Raw genomic sequence first — 18,350 nt, forward strand, 5'->3', positions numbered from 1 at the left:
ACCTTTGAAAATCAAGACGGTTCATATTTAAGATTGAGACATTATTTTTTTCGAACACATAAAGAGTGTGATTTACTATACTTTTTTGGATTAGCCTTTGGGTTGAAAAAATTAAATTCCAAGAATTTAAGATCTAAAATCTAGACGAGGGAGTAAATGAAACAAATATACTCCAAGAACATAAAATCTTTTGATGAATAAAATCATGTAAATGGCATCCTCCATTCATCGGGGGCTTCCCCGTCAATTAGTTTTTAAGCAGGGCCATTGGCGTGAGCCTCTCTTTCCTCTCTCTCTCTCTCTCTCTCTATGTTATCGCTCGCTTCATCTTTGTCTGGAGTTGATTTCTTGTCATTCTTTTCAATTAACATTAGTCAGGTTTGCTTGTCACTCCATTGTTCCCTTTTGACTCTCTCTCTCTCTCTCTCTCTAAATTTTTCTTCTTGATGGTCCTGGAGCGACGCGAATTCGGGTTTTTCTTTTATTTTCTTGTCATTTGTTTCTTTTGCATTTTCTGAATCCATGTTTATTTGGCATTTCATACGCTTTTTGCTCTGTTGGTTGGTAAGAATTTTGATTGTCCAAAAGAACCATATTCAGAATACTCACAGTTTTGAGTTATTATCTATTGTTAATTGTGATGAAAACATAAAAATGGAATGTAATGGCTACTTGCTTGATAAGTTCTATCATGATTGAATGTTCTGTTCATGAAGCACTATCATGTGGACTTATTTTCTCTGATTTTTCATGTCTAGAGATGTTCCTTTGGTGAAAATTTTGACATACATGAGTCATATCGGTAGGCCATATTTTGGCACTCACTTTAGATGCGTGATCATATATATTTTCAGGAAGTAATTTGGTGCGTGATCATATAGATTTTCAGGAAGTAATTTGGTGCGTGATCATATAGATTTTCAGGAAGTAATTTGGTGCGTGATCATATAGATTTTCAAGAAATTTTTTTTTGGAATCAGGACTTGAATTTGGGAATTTGGGAATTTTAGGTGTTATGTGAACCTCTGAAACTTATTCCTTGCCACCATATGAATTGTTTCTGATGTAAAATTTATTTCCTTTGTTTTGTTTTTCTACATTAAACGCTTAGTTGTTTGTTCCATAGAAAGATTGTTTACCATTGGGGTTTATTTTAAAATTACAGAGTACTAACTCTCAATGGTTTTCAAATCTTAATTGATGTTTTTATGCTACCTTCTCTTATGTGATCACTGACTAGAGATTGGCATTGAGGTAGCTATGGCTGAAGAGGATCCCATCTTATTACTTCCTAAAGAATGCAAGAGGTGATGATACCTGTCCATGAATTGGAGACGAAAAAATGGGTGGCAATAATTTGGAACCAGGACCATGATACCTGTTTATGAAATGGATAGGAAAAGAACAGGTGTCGATGATTTTGAACCGGGACCAATTCCCTCTCCTCGGCCAGTGGACAGGTTTGGGTTTGTGAAGCAGGACCAGAACAACTCTTCAGAAGGGTTAACCAAGAGTAAGCCCTTGATTGACAAGGAGAGGTACGGATTAATATGATTTTCTGTCTTTTGTCTTGTTTCATAGCACTTTTTGCTGATTCTTGTCTACTGTTATAGCATGGTCATGTGTAAAATTTTTTGCGTGTTGCCATCGGGTGGTATATCGTGTGCTTAGTCTAATGTAAAGATAGTTGCAGTCATGCATAATGAAGTCGTAATAATCATTTTAATTTTTTTTCTCTTTTCTTTTCTGTTATTACTCCCATCCTCATCATAAGTTACACCTTGGGCATGATCACACAAGATCTAGTTGTTTGCTGGAATGAGAATCATTCCAACTACAACCCTGAATAACAACATATACATCCTATAATGCTCTTGGGATGACTAGATGTGTCAAGTAGATGGTTATATTGATACCCCTGTGATGGATAATGGTAGCAATTTGTGTTATTAATCATCACACAAGACATAGTGGATGTGTTTGCATGTTAATTAAAAGAAAAGGGAAAGCTGTGATGTAATGCTTGTATCTGTGGCTCTACAATTTTTGGTGCTCACTACGGCGGATGATAGGTTACTGTATTGTGATACATAGATTGCCATGAGGTGATACGATGTTTTTTTCTTTTTGAGAATTTTTTATTGGTAGGTTATACAACAAGTTTTTTTTTTTTTTTAATGGAAAATATAATTTCTTTTTGTTTATTGGTTGCTAATCTGCAAGCTGGGATTTGATATGTAGAGCTCAATATCCATGTAGGCTGAGCAAAATAAGGCAACCAAGCATTACATTCAAAAAGAGTTTTCAAAACTCAAAAAGCCATCTCAAACGCAAAATCTCTTAATTACAGTTGCTGGAGGGATGAGGTATAAGGGTTAGAATGATGCTATAATGGAAACCCACTCACCACCCGAATCTTTTGATGTCACCACCTTTGACAGCTTCTGGTGCCCGCAACACCCTCCTGGAACAGATAGAGAGAGAGAGAGAGAGAGAGAGAGAGAGAGAGAGAGAGAGAGAATACCATCCAAAAGCATAAATTAACATTAGACAGAAACCCACTGCCATCTCAACATTTACAGGAATTACAGTAAGGTGTGTATTTCTGCAACAGTTTCTTCACAATCCTCAAGAAAAGACAGGTGTGAAATATATAACCAAAGAGAGAGGAGAGAAGAGAGAGTGAAACCCCCACGAATGTCTGGCCGGGTCAGAGAAGAGAGAGATATGAGCTCAATATTGTGAATATGCTGTCGGCAATGGCAAGGTTAGGGACACTAAGACACAGATCGTCCGTTATTGTATATTGGTGACAGAGAATCCAAGAAGGTAGTTCTGATAAATAAAAAGTAGTCAGATCTCTCTAAGAAGGCCTACTACATAGATAACTTATTAATTCCATGGTTTCTTGTTAGATTTAATCAGTTTTGCATATTAATCATTGTACCCTGGGCCATTTGTTTGTTTCCTAATTTCCTGCAATCAAATTATGAATGGATGGCTTTCTATTTTGTGCTCTTCACTATGAGCAATATTGATGACCTAAATTCCATCCAAAAATGTGATGGTCACTTGTCTGGGTTTTCTTCTGAAAATCTACTATGTGAATGAACATGCTTTGAATGGTTAAGGTTGGATAATGCTATGTATTCATTTGAATGATGTGCACCTTGTGTCCTCATGTCTCTCTCATGTAAACCATTTTGTTTTAACTGTTATTTGTGGCTCAAGGATCTTACATGCCAAAACCACTTGGTGGACTTTTTGGAGTAACTTCTATGCAGGAAATTATTAAGACATACCAACTTATTTAAAAAATCATACAAAGACTCTCTTGTTAGGTAGAGAGTGATCTATTAGTGCTCCATGTTCTTTGACTTTATTTTCATATGTCATGCAATCTTGAAGTCAATTGAAACACATGGAAAAGTTGCTAAAGTCACTCAAGCTGGTCTCTGGCATCTTCGTCGTGAATGATCATATATTCAGTATCACTATACAAACGGCAGGGTTATTTTCTTTAGGCAATATTAACTCAACAGCAACTGGGGATTCAGTATTATTCTGTGTAATTCCATGTACAGCTATCATTTCTTCATTTGTTTAATATTAATGGTATTTTCTGAACCAAGTACGAAATTAAGTGGGATTTGATTCACACCTTTAGTTAAATAGAGAATGAAAAAGTATTTGGCAGTTGGCCAACTCGTGCATCCACTCTGGTTAGGGATATAGTACTTAAAACACATTCCAAACCACTGTAAATCCATTTCTGGCATAGATCCTGTTTCTTAGATTCGCGATTGTGGTGGTCGAGATGTTGGACTGGTCAAATTTTAGATCCCAAATCCATCTCCGAGATGGATTTTATGAGGATGAGTCACTGTAATAGGTGCATCCCTGAACACATCTAAACGTGCCCACATATAACCCACTTTTGCTTCACAAATTTCACTATAGTTTTGTTACTCTCTTTGACAGTTTCTCTGTTGTATTTATGATTTGCTGGTTGATTTTTTGTTTTATTAATACCATGAGGAAATGCTTAATGTCTATGTAATTAGTTTCTCAGGGAGGAAAGGAGGGCGCGGAAATGGAGGAAAATGATTGGGATTGGTGGAAGTGATTGGAAACACTATGTCAGAAGGAAACCTCTTGTAGTCAAGAGGCGTATAAGAAAGGGAATCCCTGATTGCTTAAGAGGTCTTGTGTGGCAATTGATATCTGGAAGTCGGGATCTTTTACTAATGAACGCTGGTGTTTACGAGGTATCTTCTTTTCTTTTTGGCTTGTTCCTTAGTGCCTTTTGGTTAGTAGCATATTGAATCTGGGGCTGCATACATCTTTTGTTTTGTGATTATTTCTTGAAAAGTAATATTAGATTATTATTGTTGATATGACAGTCGAACCATCCTGATTGGGCACACAAAATGGTCATGGATTTATAAAATATGCTGATACTATCATGGTTACTTTACTTGGGTCAATTAATTTTTTATAAGCCTTGAGTGAACGTGTTTTTAGTGACCTTTACATAAGAAGCTGCTTGTTGAGATAGTTGGACTTATTCACAAAAGTATATGTGATCACAGTCCTCAAGAAAAATGTTGGTGATAATGATGAATGGGAACAATGAGGTATCTCGTTCTTTTGTGTTTTACACACGGTGATAAAGACTGAACTATACTGGTTGGTCTGGCTGGTCTGACCGATAAATTGTAAGTTGTCGGACCGGCGGTCCCGAACCTGTAGGGTCTATGGAACTGGCATTATATTAGGGAATATCCAGTTCTATCCCTAGATTGGTCGGTTCAATGGGTCTAGACTGAATTGTCTGGAGTATTTCGGGTTCGCTGCCTAGAATGGCCAATTCAATGGTCTAGAATGAACCGGCCTGTCCTGCACTTAAATACTATTTCCAGAAATGCTCTTCTTTTTTTTTTCCATTTTTTAAAGTTATTTTGGAGTGGTCTTCTTCATCTTTGCCAGTATTAATAGGGGCATTTCGGCAACTCGTAACATTTGAGTGGGTTTTGGGGTTTGAAATGTTGGCTTTTAGAGGGAAAGAGGGGGAGCAACTTTGGTGATTTTTGTTCCCCCCCTCTCTCTCTCTCTCATTCTTCTGCACTTTTATGCTTTTTTCAGAAATGCCCTTTTGTATTTTTCACCATTTTAAGCTATTTTGGAGTGGTTTTCTTTGTCTTTTTGAATAATCATAGGGACATTTTGGCAACTAGTAAAATTTGAGTTGGTTTTCGGGTTTGAAATGTTGGCTTTTAGAGAGAGGGGGGAGCAAGTTTGGCAATCTCTGTGTGTGTGTGTGTGTATATAGACACACATCTATACGCACACACACACACAAAACCCTTGTTTGGGGCTATATTTTGACAGCTTTCCGTGGCGACTTTAGCCACTCCTTTTGCCATATTTATTGTTTCTTTGATTTATTGTTTGGTTTCTTTATTTTAGATTTTGGGAAAGTTGGAAAAGAATTTCAGTTTTTAGGGGTTTTGCACGCGCGTGCGCGCACACACACACAGATACATATATATATATATATATATCATCCGAACCTTATCCCATCTAATTTTGATTAGCTACACGAATCATGTTCCACCATTCTATCCCAACTATTTGGGGTTAACTATACGAATCATGTTATGCTATTTTGCTTTATCGAGGGGACCATAAGTTACCATATCTCTTCTCACTATTTCCATCCTTGGCCTTGTAGCATTTCTCCTTGCCCTTCTATAGCCTTCCATTCCAATTAAATCGCTCTTCCTAACTGGTGTTGTTCTCGGTCAACACTACACATGGTCAAACCACTTAAGTCTACTTTCCCTCATCTTATCGCCTATTGGAGCCACTTCTAAGGTCCCTTGGATGTATTCATGCCAAATTTTATCCTTTCTTGTCTTGTCACTCATCCATCTCAACATTCGCATCTCAGCTACACTCATTCTATGAATATGTTATTTCTTGGCTGCCCAATATTTCGTCCTATAAAGCATGACTGATCACACGATCATCCTAATAGAAATTCCCCTTCAGTTTCATTCATATGCGATAATCACATAAGACTCCAGAAGCACATCTCCACTTCATCTACCTAGATATAATTCTATGTGCGGCATTTTCCTCAATCTCTCCATTCTGATCAATTATGGGCTTAAGATATCAAAAATAATATCTTTTAGATGCTTCTTGGCCATCAATCTTAACTAATTCATCATTTCTACCCCATTATTACTAAACTTGCATTCCATATACACACACACACACACACACAAACAGATCTGTAGCAATATAATGAAACAATCCTTAAAAAACATGTTAGAACCATTTGTTTGATCTTAGTTTTTAAATATACACTCTTTTCATTATAATGAACAATCACAAGAAAGCAAAATTTGAGAACACACCCTAGATTTTTTTAGCATAGTTAATAGAGGCAGTCCATTTTTTGTGAGCTACTTATATCTAAGCTTTAGAAGGATTTTTTTTTCCTTTCAAATTTTTTAGATAGCTTTATTATCATTAGATTGAGAATGTTAAAATAGAAAAATTTGATGTTGAATTTGTGAATACGTACATCTTGAAATTTACCAACTGGATGGTCTAGATTCATTATTGAAGGAGTATTCATTTTGGCTCTATCTTATTTTTTGAGGAATTGATTATTGGGATGAAGAGAGGGTGTTCAAAATTTGGGTTCATGCAAATGCCACAAACACGCCTTTTTAGAAGTGTGGTTTCATTATATTACAATGACATGGTGGCATGAAATCACTCCCCTATGCATATCACTATTATAGTAATATTATTAGTACTATTTTTTTTATATCTTTGCAACAATGTTTCTTCCATTTAATATAATGAGGTTTTGACTTATTCACCTGGAAAAAGGTTTTTGGCTTTGATGTTTTAGGCATGGGATTGTCTACAAAGAGGTCATTTATCTTTTGTACATGGAGGTCACAATCATTCTTGTCTCTACCCTAAAATTAAAAAATTGGTGGTTGTAAGAGTGTCACTGAATAGACAAAAAGTTAAAAAAAAAAAAGTTCTCGGGCTTTGTGACTTACCCCAAGCCATCCAATTTGACATCTAATGAGTGGGAATGATTGTGACTTCCTTATACAAAAGATAAATGGTCTCTTTGTAGACAATCCGGTATTTACCTAGTTAATGGATGTGGTACTTTTTTTTATATCATTTTTTGTTTTCTCTATCTTTTGTTTTCATTTATTTTTCTAATTTAATTTTAGTTCTTTAATATTTCAATAGAACTTTGGAAAATGCTATGGAAATTGTTCCATATTTTGTATTTTTTGCAGTTTCAGTTTTCTTTATTTTGATATGATGAATTGACACTTTAATGCAGTTTTTGGCTGTTTGGTACTTAAATGAATTTATGGAAATTTTGAACCATGGAAATTCTTCCATGTTAGGATCTTATACATTTTTAATTATTTTCAGTTTTTCTTTACTAAGAGAGGGAGGGAGAGAGAAAGAGAGACAGGACTTGCGTGCACCCCTGTCTAATTTCTATAAAATTAGCTCATGGGACATAACCCGTAAACACCTATGGGGATTTATTTGACAACAAGTTTTGCAAATGCATTCTCTTAATTAAACACAATGAACAATCTAAAAAAATTGGAAACATTCTTCAGGGAAAAGCAAGTTTAGTGTATGTATTGCCGGAAAATTTAGTGTATGCATTGCTGGCTGTCCATCTTAGATCTAAGCCTTTAGTATTGTCGATCAAGTGCATATCTACAAAATTTGGGGTTGGACAAATCCCCCTAAGAACTCATGGTAGCTCTATTTTCTTTTCTTTTCTTTCCTGATATGGGCGGCCTATGATCACTACATTTTCCTCTCTCCTAAATATGCAATTTCTTGGAAAAATTTTTTTTGATGTTTTTTATGAGTTCATTATGATGAATATGGGTCATCTACAAAATTTAGGGTGAAACAAATTATCCCACATAGGTTCTCTTAGGAGTTTTCGCTCCACGAGTTAATGCTGTAGAAATTAGCTCCAAGAGTGTGTTTGTGTCTATATATATACAATATATGTAGACACACAGAGGCACTGCCCCTTATTTCATCTCTGTCTCTCTCTGAAATGGGGGGCATTGTGCCCGTTTCATCTCTTACTCTCTGTCTTGGATGAGCAGTCAGGTACATGCTCTGTCATTGATGTGCAGCTAGGTACACTCTCTCTCTAGAAGGGGGCAAAAATCTTCCCTTTTTCATCTGTCTAAAAGGGGTATATAGCCCCGCAAGTCACCTCTCTCTCTCTCTCTCTCTCTCTCTCTCTCTAAAATGGGGTGGAGATCTACCCGTTGTTTCTATCACTATCATTCAAATGAGGACAGAGCATATCAAAAGGTCAAGAAAGGTCTCAACAGTCAATGGTTTTCTCAAGGATTGAGCTGTGTCGCTGTATGACCAGTCCATGGTGCAAAAAAAGTGAGAAACAAATAAAGCGGAGAAGGATTTTTCCCAAATTGAGACAATAGAGGAAAAGAAGGAAACCGAGAAATGGGTTTTGGAGATTAGATGGTAATTTAGATTGGGTTTTGAAACGCTATGGATCTCTGCAAAGTTAGATTGGTCCCTTCTTAATGGGAAGAGAGAGAGAGAGAGAGAGAGATGCTTGTGTTTGTGAGAGAGATGCGTGAGAGAGAGAGGGAGAGATATTCGTGCGTGAGAGAGATGATGGCTAAAGATCTCTCCCTTTGGCCACATACCCAAAGCCCTCTCTCTCTTGGGCAGGTGGCCAAAATACTGTCTTCCTATTTTTAATTTTTAAGTTTTATTTATTTATTTATACTTTTCCTTTTCTGGAGCTGCACACTACTTGGGTAAGTCCACTTAGACTCACCCTAGTAACTCTGTTTGGGCCAGGGCTAGTACATGGCCCGAGCCGAGTTTCAACCACCAATATGTGTGTGTGTACATATAAGGGAGTCATTTCATGTCGCTGTTATATTGTAGTATAAAGAAGCCTCGCTCTTTTAAAAAACCGTGTTCATGGCATTTGTATGATCCCAAATTTTGCACTCGCACTTTCATCATCCGAATAATCAATGTCAAAAAAAAAAAAAAATTGGATTTGCAACTAGAAAATGTCAAAATCACACTCTCTAGCAATGAATCTAGACTGCCCCTTAGGGAAAATTGAGATCTAGGCCGTTAAGAATTCAAAATCAAATTTTTTTTATTTTTTTTTTCGAATTTTCAATCTAATGTTTATGTGGCATCTAGAAAAGTTGGGATGAAAAAAATTCCTCAAAGGCCTAGATCCAATCATCCCATGAAACTAACAGTCTATGTTCATTGGGTTAAAAATAAATAAATTTATGGTGCGTTTTCAAATTTCATTTTTTCTAACATTGTTCATCACAGTGAACAGAGTGCATGTTGAAAAACTATGGTCAAATAAGTGCTGCGAACATGGTTTTTGCAGGCTAATTTCATTAAATTACCCAGAGCTTTTGTCTACAGCATTTGCTCTCGGCTTCTTCACCATCCAATCTAGATTGGATGGTTGAGAGCATGTATGTTTATTTTAACTTTATGTTCTTTTTTTCTTTCAAACTTATTGGATTAAAATTTCGTGCGCATATACTTCACATTTGGGTGCACTTGTAAAAAATATTAGAACATTATTTCTAACAAAAGACATAATCAAAATACCATGCATACTTCAGGGGTAATGTAGTTATTTTATTTTTAGAAATATTTTATTTTTATATTTTATGCAGGTGTGTCTAAGTGGGAAGTATAGATGCCCAAAATTTGAGCTCAGTCCGATTCATAAGGGAGGGGGCCAGGGGGTAGTGGGAAAGAAAAAAAGAAAAGAAAAGAAAGAACTTTAAGCACTGTAACGCGATGCCCACTGTCTAGATTCTATTGATGGTGAAACGGTGGGGAGTGAATGCTGTCGGAAACTCCCCTCTGGCAAATGTGCTAGAAATTCTAATAAATTTCCATTAGTTATTCTTGCGAAGAAACTGTGCCTGCCATCTTGAAATGGATATGGGAAACCTTTCAGTTGGTGATAGTGTATCTATATTTTATGAGATTCTTATTTTATATCATTCAATATTCCTTTGTTGTTGGGTGAGATGGGATCTGAAGTCAATATCATAGTGTGCACTTTTCTTTTCATTTTTGCTAAGTCTTGATCATTTCTGTCTTTCAGGCTGCTTCAGATTCTTGGTTTCTGAACATTTTCTTTTTCTTTCATCCAGCAACTGGTCATCTATGAAACATCAGCATCAGAGCTTGATATAATACGAGATATATCCCGCACCTTCCCATCGCACGTTTTCTTTCAGCAAAGACATGGGCCAGGTCAAAGATCCCTGTACAATGTATTGAAAGCATACTCCGTGTATGATAGAAATGTTGGGTACGTCCAGGTATGAATGCAGTGTACTTCACATAAAAACTCATCGTTGTGTTTTTTGTTCTAGTAACATCATGAGTGTCTAGTGAAATCTTCATCCATCAAATAATTTTGCATATGTAGGGAATGGGGTTTTTGGCAGGTTTATTACTTCTTTATATGAGTGAAGAAGATGCTTTTTGGCTGTTGGTTGCTTTGCTGAAAGGAGCAGTTCATGCGCCAATGGAGGGTTTATACTTGGTAATGGTCTTCTGCTTACATGCCACTAGACATTCCTTTGAAGAGTTTGTGTTTTTGTTATTTCCTCTCCTGCCAAGTTCATTGCTGTTTCTTCTATAATTTCTCGCTGTGCTTGTTAATCTGATGCCAATATTGAGATCCTATATTAAATTAAATAAACCAAAAAAGAAAAGGGAAAACAAGGGGAAGATTTTAAGATCCTAGTGATGCATATGGGCACAAAATTGATATAGGCATTGTGTACCTTGTCTCCGATTTGACGTGCTACTAGGCATTATGAGGATTGGTCTTTTAAATGTAGATGTTTATGTCCTATATACAGGCTCTGTTTACAACACCTTCAAAGGACTTCTTTGAACCTGCTACCATAGTGGAGTCCTATTTATTTCATTACGGATTTACTTCCCTGAGTTTCTTCATTCCACAATAAACCTTAATAGAATTATTCTTAGACTAAGAGGATGTTCTATAGATTGCACCTTGTGAAATAATTTAGTGAGAAGGATGGCTTTACATTACTGAACTCAACATAGAATTCGGCCCATGTTGTCGAAATCAAAATAACATTAAATTGATTCAAATACAAAACTAAACACTCTGGTTGAATATGTTGTTGGACCGATTGGCTCTCTTGTTAAACATTGTCACTTAGGATTATTGATGGTTTATAAATTACGTATCTGAAGTTTGCTTTTGACTTATCATCACTATTCTGATGTGGATGACTCCAAGCAACTGTTGCTCATCCATTTATTCTTTTCTACCTTGTGCTTTATGGAGCAGGTGGGTTTGCCACTTGTACAGCAATACCTTTCTCAGTTTGAGCAATTGGTGAAGGAGCAATTGCCAAAACTGGGACAACATTTTATGCAAGAAATGATCAACCCAAGCATGTATGCAAGCCAGTGGTTTATAACTGTATTCACATATTCATTCCCTTTCCCTTTGGCTCTTCGAATATGGGATGTTTTCCTTTTTGAGGTCAGTGATCTTGCGTCCATCTTATTCTTAAATGACAATTTGTGTTTGGTTTGTGGCACACCTGAGTACCCTGCTGGAGTTCACTATGCTTCAGAATTTTTATTTGTGGGATTTCTATTTTATCGCATGAATCTTTCTTGCTTGCCCCTAGGTTCTACACCTCTCTCTTTCATCTTTTTGGTGGAAGTCCGGGATCACTGTTGGGCATACCTGTTTCTAATTATGTATACTTCAGAATAAATATCATCTAAAACTTGTTCTGCATTGGCGTGCTCTGGTTCCTTTAGTTGTTTGCATGAGGTTGATTTCAGGTGAGTTGAAATGATGTCATCGATCTGGATTAAAAACCATTCACACAAAGCTGGGAAGAAAGCCTTCTTTTTATGACATAGAATATGAGAGTTTACAGATATTGAGGTGTGCAGTGGCTCGTATCTGGTTTTTATTGTTTTGAGCGTGAAAAATAAAGTGCTCATAAGGATGCTTGTGTATGTGTGCCTCAGCTTTAGTACTTAGAGACTTGTCTATTTCATGCCCCTTTAGAAAATGACCTGGCTCATTATGTAAGTGGTTGAGATCATTATGTAAGTGGTTGAGATGCAATCTGGGACACTTACACCTAGGTTTCGAAATTCCTACATGCTATGCGGCTCATGGAATAAAATAATTGAGTGATATTACTCACAATATTTCTGTGGTCAAAGTTATTATACATATGTATTGTAGTTTCACTAAACAAAGAGATACGGGCTCTGACGCTGATCACTTTCAAAATTATGAGCCACACTATGAGGCTGTGGGGGAGAGTGAATTAGTACCGACTAGATATTAAATGAGTGTTTGCAAAAATCAGTTCGGCGTTATGCTAGGGAGGTCAAGAATTGAGGCTATTTTCCTAGTTAGACAACTGATTGAGAAGTTTGGGAGAAGGAAGAGACCTCTACATGGTCTTTTTGATTCGGATAGCATACAATAGGATACCTAGAGAGCTAATTTGGTAAGTGTTGGAAAAGAAATGAGTCTTTAGAGGATATAGTGACGTGGTGAGAGACATGTATGAGGGAGTGCTAATTAGTGTCAGGGCTATTAATGGAGAGACAAGTGGTTTTCAATGACAATAGGCATACAATCAGGGGTCATCTTTGTTTTGGTTTTGGATGAGCAAACTAGGCTTCTACAAGATGAGATATTGTGGTGTATGTTGTTCGTTGATGACATTGTTTTGAATGATGAGACTAGAGGTGGCATCAAAGCAAAGTTAGAATTTTGGAGAGATTTTCTTGAGTCCAAAGGTTTTAAAATTAGCCAGTCTAAGACAAAATATATAAAATGCAAATTTAGTAATAATAGAAGTAGAAACGAGGAAGTATTTAAGATTGATGGCCAACCTAAAGGAGATTATTTTCGATATCTTTGGTCGATAATCCAAGATAATCAAAAAATTGAGGAAGATGTCGCACATAGAATTAGAGCTGGGCGGGCGAAGTGGAGATGTGCAACTAGAATTTTATGCGATCATTGCATACCAATAAATCTAAAGGAGATATTTTATAGCATGGTTGTAAGACCAGCCATGCTTTAAGGATGGAATGTTGGTATCTCAAGAAACAACATGTTCATAAAATGAGTTTAGTTGAGATGAAGATGTTGAGATGGATGAGTGGCAAGACAAGAAATAAAATTTGGAATGAATACTTCCAAGAGAACTTAGAAGTGGCTTTAATAGGCGATAAGATGAGGGAAAATAGACTTACGTGGTTTGGCCATTGGTAGCGTCCATCCAGAACAATACTGATTAGGGGGGGAGATTTGGTTCAAGTGGAAGGCTTTAAAAGGGCAAGAGGAAGGCTAAAAAAGATATGGATGAAAGTAGTGAGAATGGATATGATGGCTTATGGACTGATTGAGGCTATAGCCCTAGATAAAGTATAGCCCTAGATAAAGTGAAATGGGGGAAAAAGAGTGATATAGCTGACCCCAAATGGTTGGGATAAGGCTCAAATGGTGATGATGATATATATGTCTATATATGTAATTTTTAAAAGTGATTCAAAAGATTGAGAAATTATCTACAGACATGTACAATGAGAACTTTATAGCCTAAAATCTCATAGACAACTAAGAAATATAAAATTGAAGGGCCATGACAAGAGCATAACTTAGGAATCACCCAAGTCCCTACATTGAATTGCACGAGATAGGTGATTCACTATAGTGACAAATGCCTAGTTCTAGACAACCCTGGCAATTCCCCTCTTCGGGACCATTTGGGATGGGGAGCCTCCTAGGTCCTAGCCAATTCTGGCGATTCCTAGATGGTTTGCGAATTTTCAACTACTTATGCAAACCACGACCATGGAAACCAAAAACAAAGATCGGATGGTTATTAGGTAGAAAATTGTCAAAAAGCGTAAAGAATAGCACAAAATCAGTCTAAATCATGGTTGCGCCACATCTTCAGTGGGGTCACGCCCTTCCAAAGCAATCAAGATCCCTTCTAATCAGGGATCAAGATCCTTATAAAGCAGGGATTGAGCTCCCTTGATGGGGGAAACATGCGGTGCTTGGGCTCCAGATCACCTATGCGAGATTCCAACGGGGATCGCCATTCCTTAGTGTGGACCAAAATTATCCTGTCTCTAGAAAGTTTGCATATCACTCTTGACTGTAACTACCTCATCAATTATGTCTTTATCCTCAAGAGAGATCTTGGTGAATAGGGCAATCTAGCTCAAGTATCCAATATAGGAACAATCATTTACTAAGCAAAAACTACTTGTCACCTCTGATGCTCACCTTACTCGGCTTTGCCCTTGCCCATGCACACATGTTTAATCTTGATGGCTCTTCTCTACTCTAGTCCACCCGAGATCTTACAAATTGAATTTCTTCTCCTCTATCACCTGCCAATCTTTTGGAAATTTTGGTATTTTGATTGCCTAGTCTCAAGCTCATATTGCAAGATCATTGCCACCGAGGAATCTCGTCCTGTTGCAACACATCCTATTAAATGATTTTGACTTCCTGTTTCCTAACTTGGTCACTGAATTGCTGTCATCTGTGAATAATGCCTCTAAACCAAAGTGTATTGGTTGCACTTAAAAATGGAAAAAGGCCTTAAGTTCCATTTAATATGTTTACTTCATGCATAGATTTCTCTTTGTTACAGCTTATGCTGAACATGTTATGTCTTCTGCAGGGTGTTAAAATTGTTTTCAAAGTAGGACTAGCTTTGTTGAGATACTGCGAGAATGAATTGGTGAGTTCTTACTGCTTAGCAGCCATTTCTACTTAATCTTGAACTGAGAAATAATAGATTTAAGTTAATCACCGATCAAAAACGTTATTTAACTGATTCTTCTTCTGGTCATCAGGTCAAGTTACCTTTTGAAAAACTTATAAATGCTTTGCGTTACTTCCCTCAAGATGCATTAAATCCAGATGTCCTACTGCCATTGGCCTACTCTATCAAGGTTTTGCCTTTTCCCTTTTGATTCACTTATGCGTTGATTTTTATTCTTCTTGTAGTTATAGTTTAGTGAAAGCTCAATTTCTGTTGCAAGATTGGCAAGAGGGGTACTGCTAGCGCCAATAAATTATCATGACAAACTCGATGATTTGAGAAAGCTTTCTTTGAATACTTTTTCCAACAAAATAAAAGAAAAAAAAATTTCTTGAGTTGTCTTTGACTATCAACAAACTCTGTTCAGAAAGCTGCAAAGTTATTAATATTTTCTTTTGTTGGACTCTCTCCAATCTCATTTTGTTTACTAAGAAAAAAAATAGGTTTGATACTGTTTCCATCATTTGCTGTGGGTATTTTTATCAGTAAGTTTCTTACTTGTGTTTTGAGATAGACAATTTTGAGTGAATTAACTGTGTCAAAATATTGCACTTAACCAATATCCTCATCTTTAACTCGAATGTAAGAAATAAAATCATTTGCAGTAAAGGAATTTTAATAACTGTATATTGTGTACGATAAAACTCCCTTTTCCTTGTAATGCCATTTATCATTTTCGTGCAAAATTTGTCCTGTAATTTTTGGAAATTTTACTGCTTTCATTTTGGCTCCCACATTGTAGGGCATTTAAAACGTGCTGTAAAGTTGACACGTGTATTTTTCTCTCAAATCTTTTAAGGGCCATACTGAATTCTTTACTTCCTATTTGTCTCTTTGAAATATTGATCATATCGAGTATTGCCTTTAGTTATGTTTAAGCATTTTTGGATATTTCCGTCTGCTTTGTACATGCATCTTGTAAGATATGGAAAGATTCCCTCACCATTATTTTGTATTGTCATTTGTAAAATCTAACTATTCATTTTTTGACTTTTTTTATTTCTTTTTCTAGTGGTGTATTTGAAGTGCATGGAATACATGTGATATATGGCCTGTAAATTTTCATTGTAGTGCTTGTTAGGATATTTTCTTTTATTACTCTTTGTATTGCTTTTTGCTTTATAGTTAGATGAACCTCATTTTCTTTTTTTTCCATGTTTTCTAAATTGTTTTCTCAATTATATTTTTGTATAATGCATGGGCTGGGTAGTAGAATGTCATAACCACTTTGCATGTTTCTGTAGGCACGCACCCATATACATGTTAGACAATGGGTTGCAGAGATGTTTCCTTGTAGAGATGTTTCAGATACTTGTAATGGATTGGAGTTCTAATCTAGTCCATTTATCCAAAAATAAAATAAAAACAAATCAAAATGGTTATGTCCTCTTTTTACATATTTTTAGCTGATAGGTATAAACTTAGCGGGGGAAAAAAGACATTTTTTTTTCCATGATGAAGCTGATTACATTTCCTCCATGTTAAGATAATGCATAACTCAATTGGACATTTGCACTAAATAATGCATTTTGCATGTATTGTGTGTGAATGTGCATTAAGGGTTGAAGATATTTCACTTGACTCAACTTCATACTTTGGAATGGTATAAAGTTTTCTAGGTTATAAATGGTTCCAGATGTTCCCTTCATTTATCAAGTTCTCCTGGTGGATCGTTTATCTAATGACGTTTTTAGGGGTTGTGTGTGTACGCATCCACGTTATCACATTTCTTGTTTTTCTGGTGCGTTTCTTGGAGCATACGGCTTGTGACTTGCTGTGCCTTAGTCAAACATTCAATTCCTGTATGTAGCTTTGTAGCTTTATATATTTTTGGCTGCTAACCAGCTTAAAGTAAAGAAACAAAATTTGAAAATGAATTCATATTTGTCTGCCTTATGCATAACCATATCATACTGGATCAGAATGATTATCAATGTGGACACATTTTAACATCACAATTGTAATTTGGTATCTTTTATGTACTTGTGGTTTACAGGTATCAAAGCGCTTGGAGGTGCTTACAATTGAATATGGCAAACGAAATGGGGAATTATCGCAACCAACAGAGTCAAGGAACGAGCAAGTTGAGGTCACCAAGCAGTCGAGAAAGTGATCAAGCAGGCCTTGATCATGTTGCATGAAAGATATCTGCTTGTTATTCCAGCAAAAGAATTAAAAATTGTAAAAAGAAAAGAATGGAAGAAACATAAATTAATCGCACATACAAACATTGGAGTGGAAACTGTATGTGATTCTTTTATTCGTTGTTAATAAGTTGCCTTTCCTTTGATAATCATTTCCAGTGATGGATGGATCTTCTTGGGAGAATGGAGTTTACAATTTGGATCGGGAGAGAGAGAGAGAGAGCTTACTTAGAAGGTAAATGTAGCCCATTTGTTTGAAACCATATCAAGAACAGGTGCCATGACATATTATGACACAGCAGAATGAAATGGGAGTTCTGTACTTAGAAGACCAATCATCATTGAATACTTTTTTACAACTTTAGTTTCTAAAATTTCATATTTGCATTAGACATTCATGTTTTGTATTCGTGTTTTGTTGTCTGTTGTCTGTTGGGTTGATGTAGAAGCTTCTCAGTTGCTCGCTCATATCATATGGAAAATGCTGTTATCATAGTGATGCTACAATGCTGTTAAATTTCAAGGGATGCTACAATTTCACTCAGGTTTAAGGTCTTGATTTTGAACTGTAACTATTTTTTACGTTAATGGGAAATTTTTTATTGTGAAGTGAGAATTAGCCAAATTTATGGCAAATCAAATAGCGAAGTCCTTATTTCTTTACTTTAACCCGAGTCCTATTATATGCGTTCTTACCGAGTAGTATTAGTTAGGGAAACTACATTAAAACCTTGGCAAGCCACTGTCCATTATGTCATGGTCTTTTTTAAAGTTAGGTATGGTTCCCATGACGCATTACGCTGAAACAATTCAAGTAGGACACGCTTGTGTTTGAGGATGTAGTTGATGTATGAGAAATCTTTACAATGACTTGAAAATCTGTTTTTACTCCTAACTATGAAATTGAAAGTTAAAAAACTGGTGCAATTTGAGCAAATCTATAGACACTTGAAAATCGTGAAAGTGTGACAAGATTAGCTATTTCTATTTTTTAGGATTTGAATGTTTTTCGTACGACAAGATTAGCTATTTGTAGGATTTAAATGTTTTTTGTATTTTTACATGTTGGAGTAAGGCGGTTTGGAGATGTTTGTTGATTTCTTTTAAGGATGTGGTTTGTACAGAGCCAGGGTTCTAAACAATTAAATTAGATCCTACTTTCAAATACTGGCGAGAAATGTAGTTTTAATATTGGAAATCTTTGATTAGCCTT

General features: G+C 36.1%; 1 protein-coding gene across 6 annotated transcripts; it reads left to right on the forward strand.

Moving 5' to 3' along the window:
- Positions 1-348: 348 nt before the first annotated feature.
- Positions 349-17,286, forward strand: LOC18434008 (Ypt/Rab-GAP domain of gyp1p superfamily protein). Of its 6 annotated transcripts, none has more exons than XM_088848869.1 (9): positions 349-472; positions 1,241-1,538; positions 4,065-4,268; positions 10,272-10,442; positions 10,553-10,669; positions 11,453-11,650; positions 14,850-14,909; positions 15,025-15,123; positions 16,990-17,286. In XM_088848869.1, the coding sequence occupies exons 3-9, from the start codon at positions 4,104-4,106 to the stop codon at positions 17,104-17,106; spliced, it is 927 nt and encodes a 308-aa protein (XP_088704995.1). In that variant the 5' UTR covers positions 349-472; positions 1,241-1,538; positions 4,065-4,103; the 3' UTR covers positions 17,107-17,286. The 6 variants fall into 6 exon arrangements, with proteins under 6 accessions (XP_088704995.1, XP_020522727.1, XP_088704996.1 ...); XM_020667068.2 differs by having other exon boundaries at positions 4,073-4,268; XM_088848870.1 differs by having other exon boundaries at positions 1,259-1,538.
- The last annotated feature ends 1,064 nt before the right edge of the window (positions 17,287-18,350 follow it).

This window comes from Amborella trichopoda, chromosome 10 (genome assembly GCF_054954075.1).
Source record: "Amborella trichopoda isolate Santa Cruz 75 chromosome 10, AtrichopodaSantaCruz75HAP2 v2.0, whole genome shotgun sequence".
Classification (NCBI taxonomy): domain Eukaryota; kingdom Viridiplantae; phylum Streptophyta; class Magnoliopsida; order Amborellales; family Amborellaceae; genus Amborella; species Amborella trichopoda.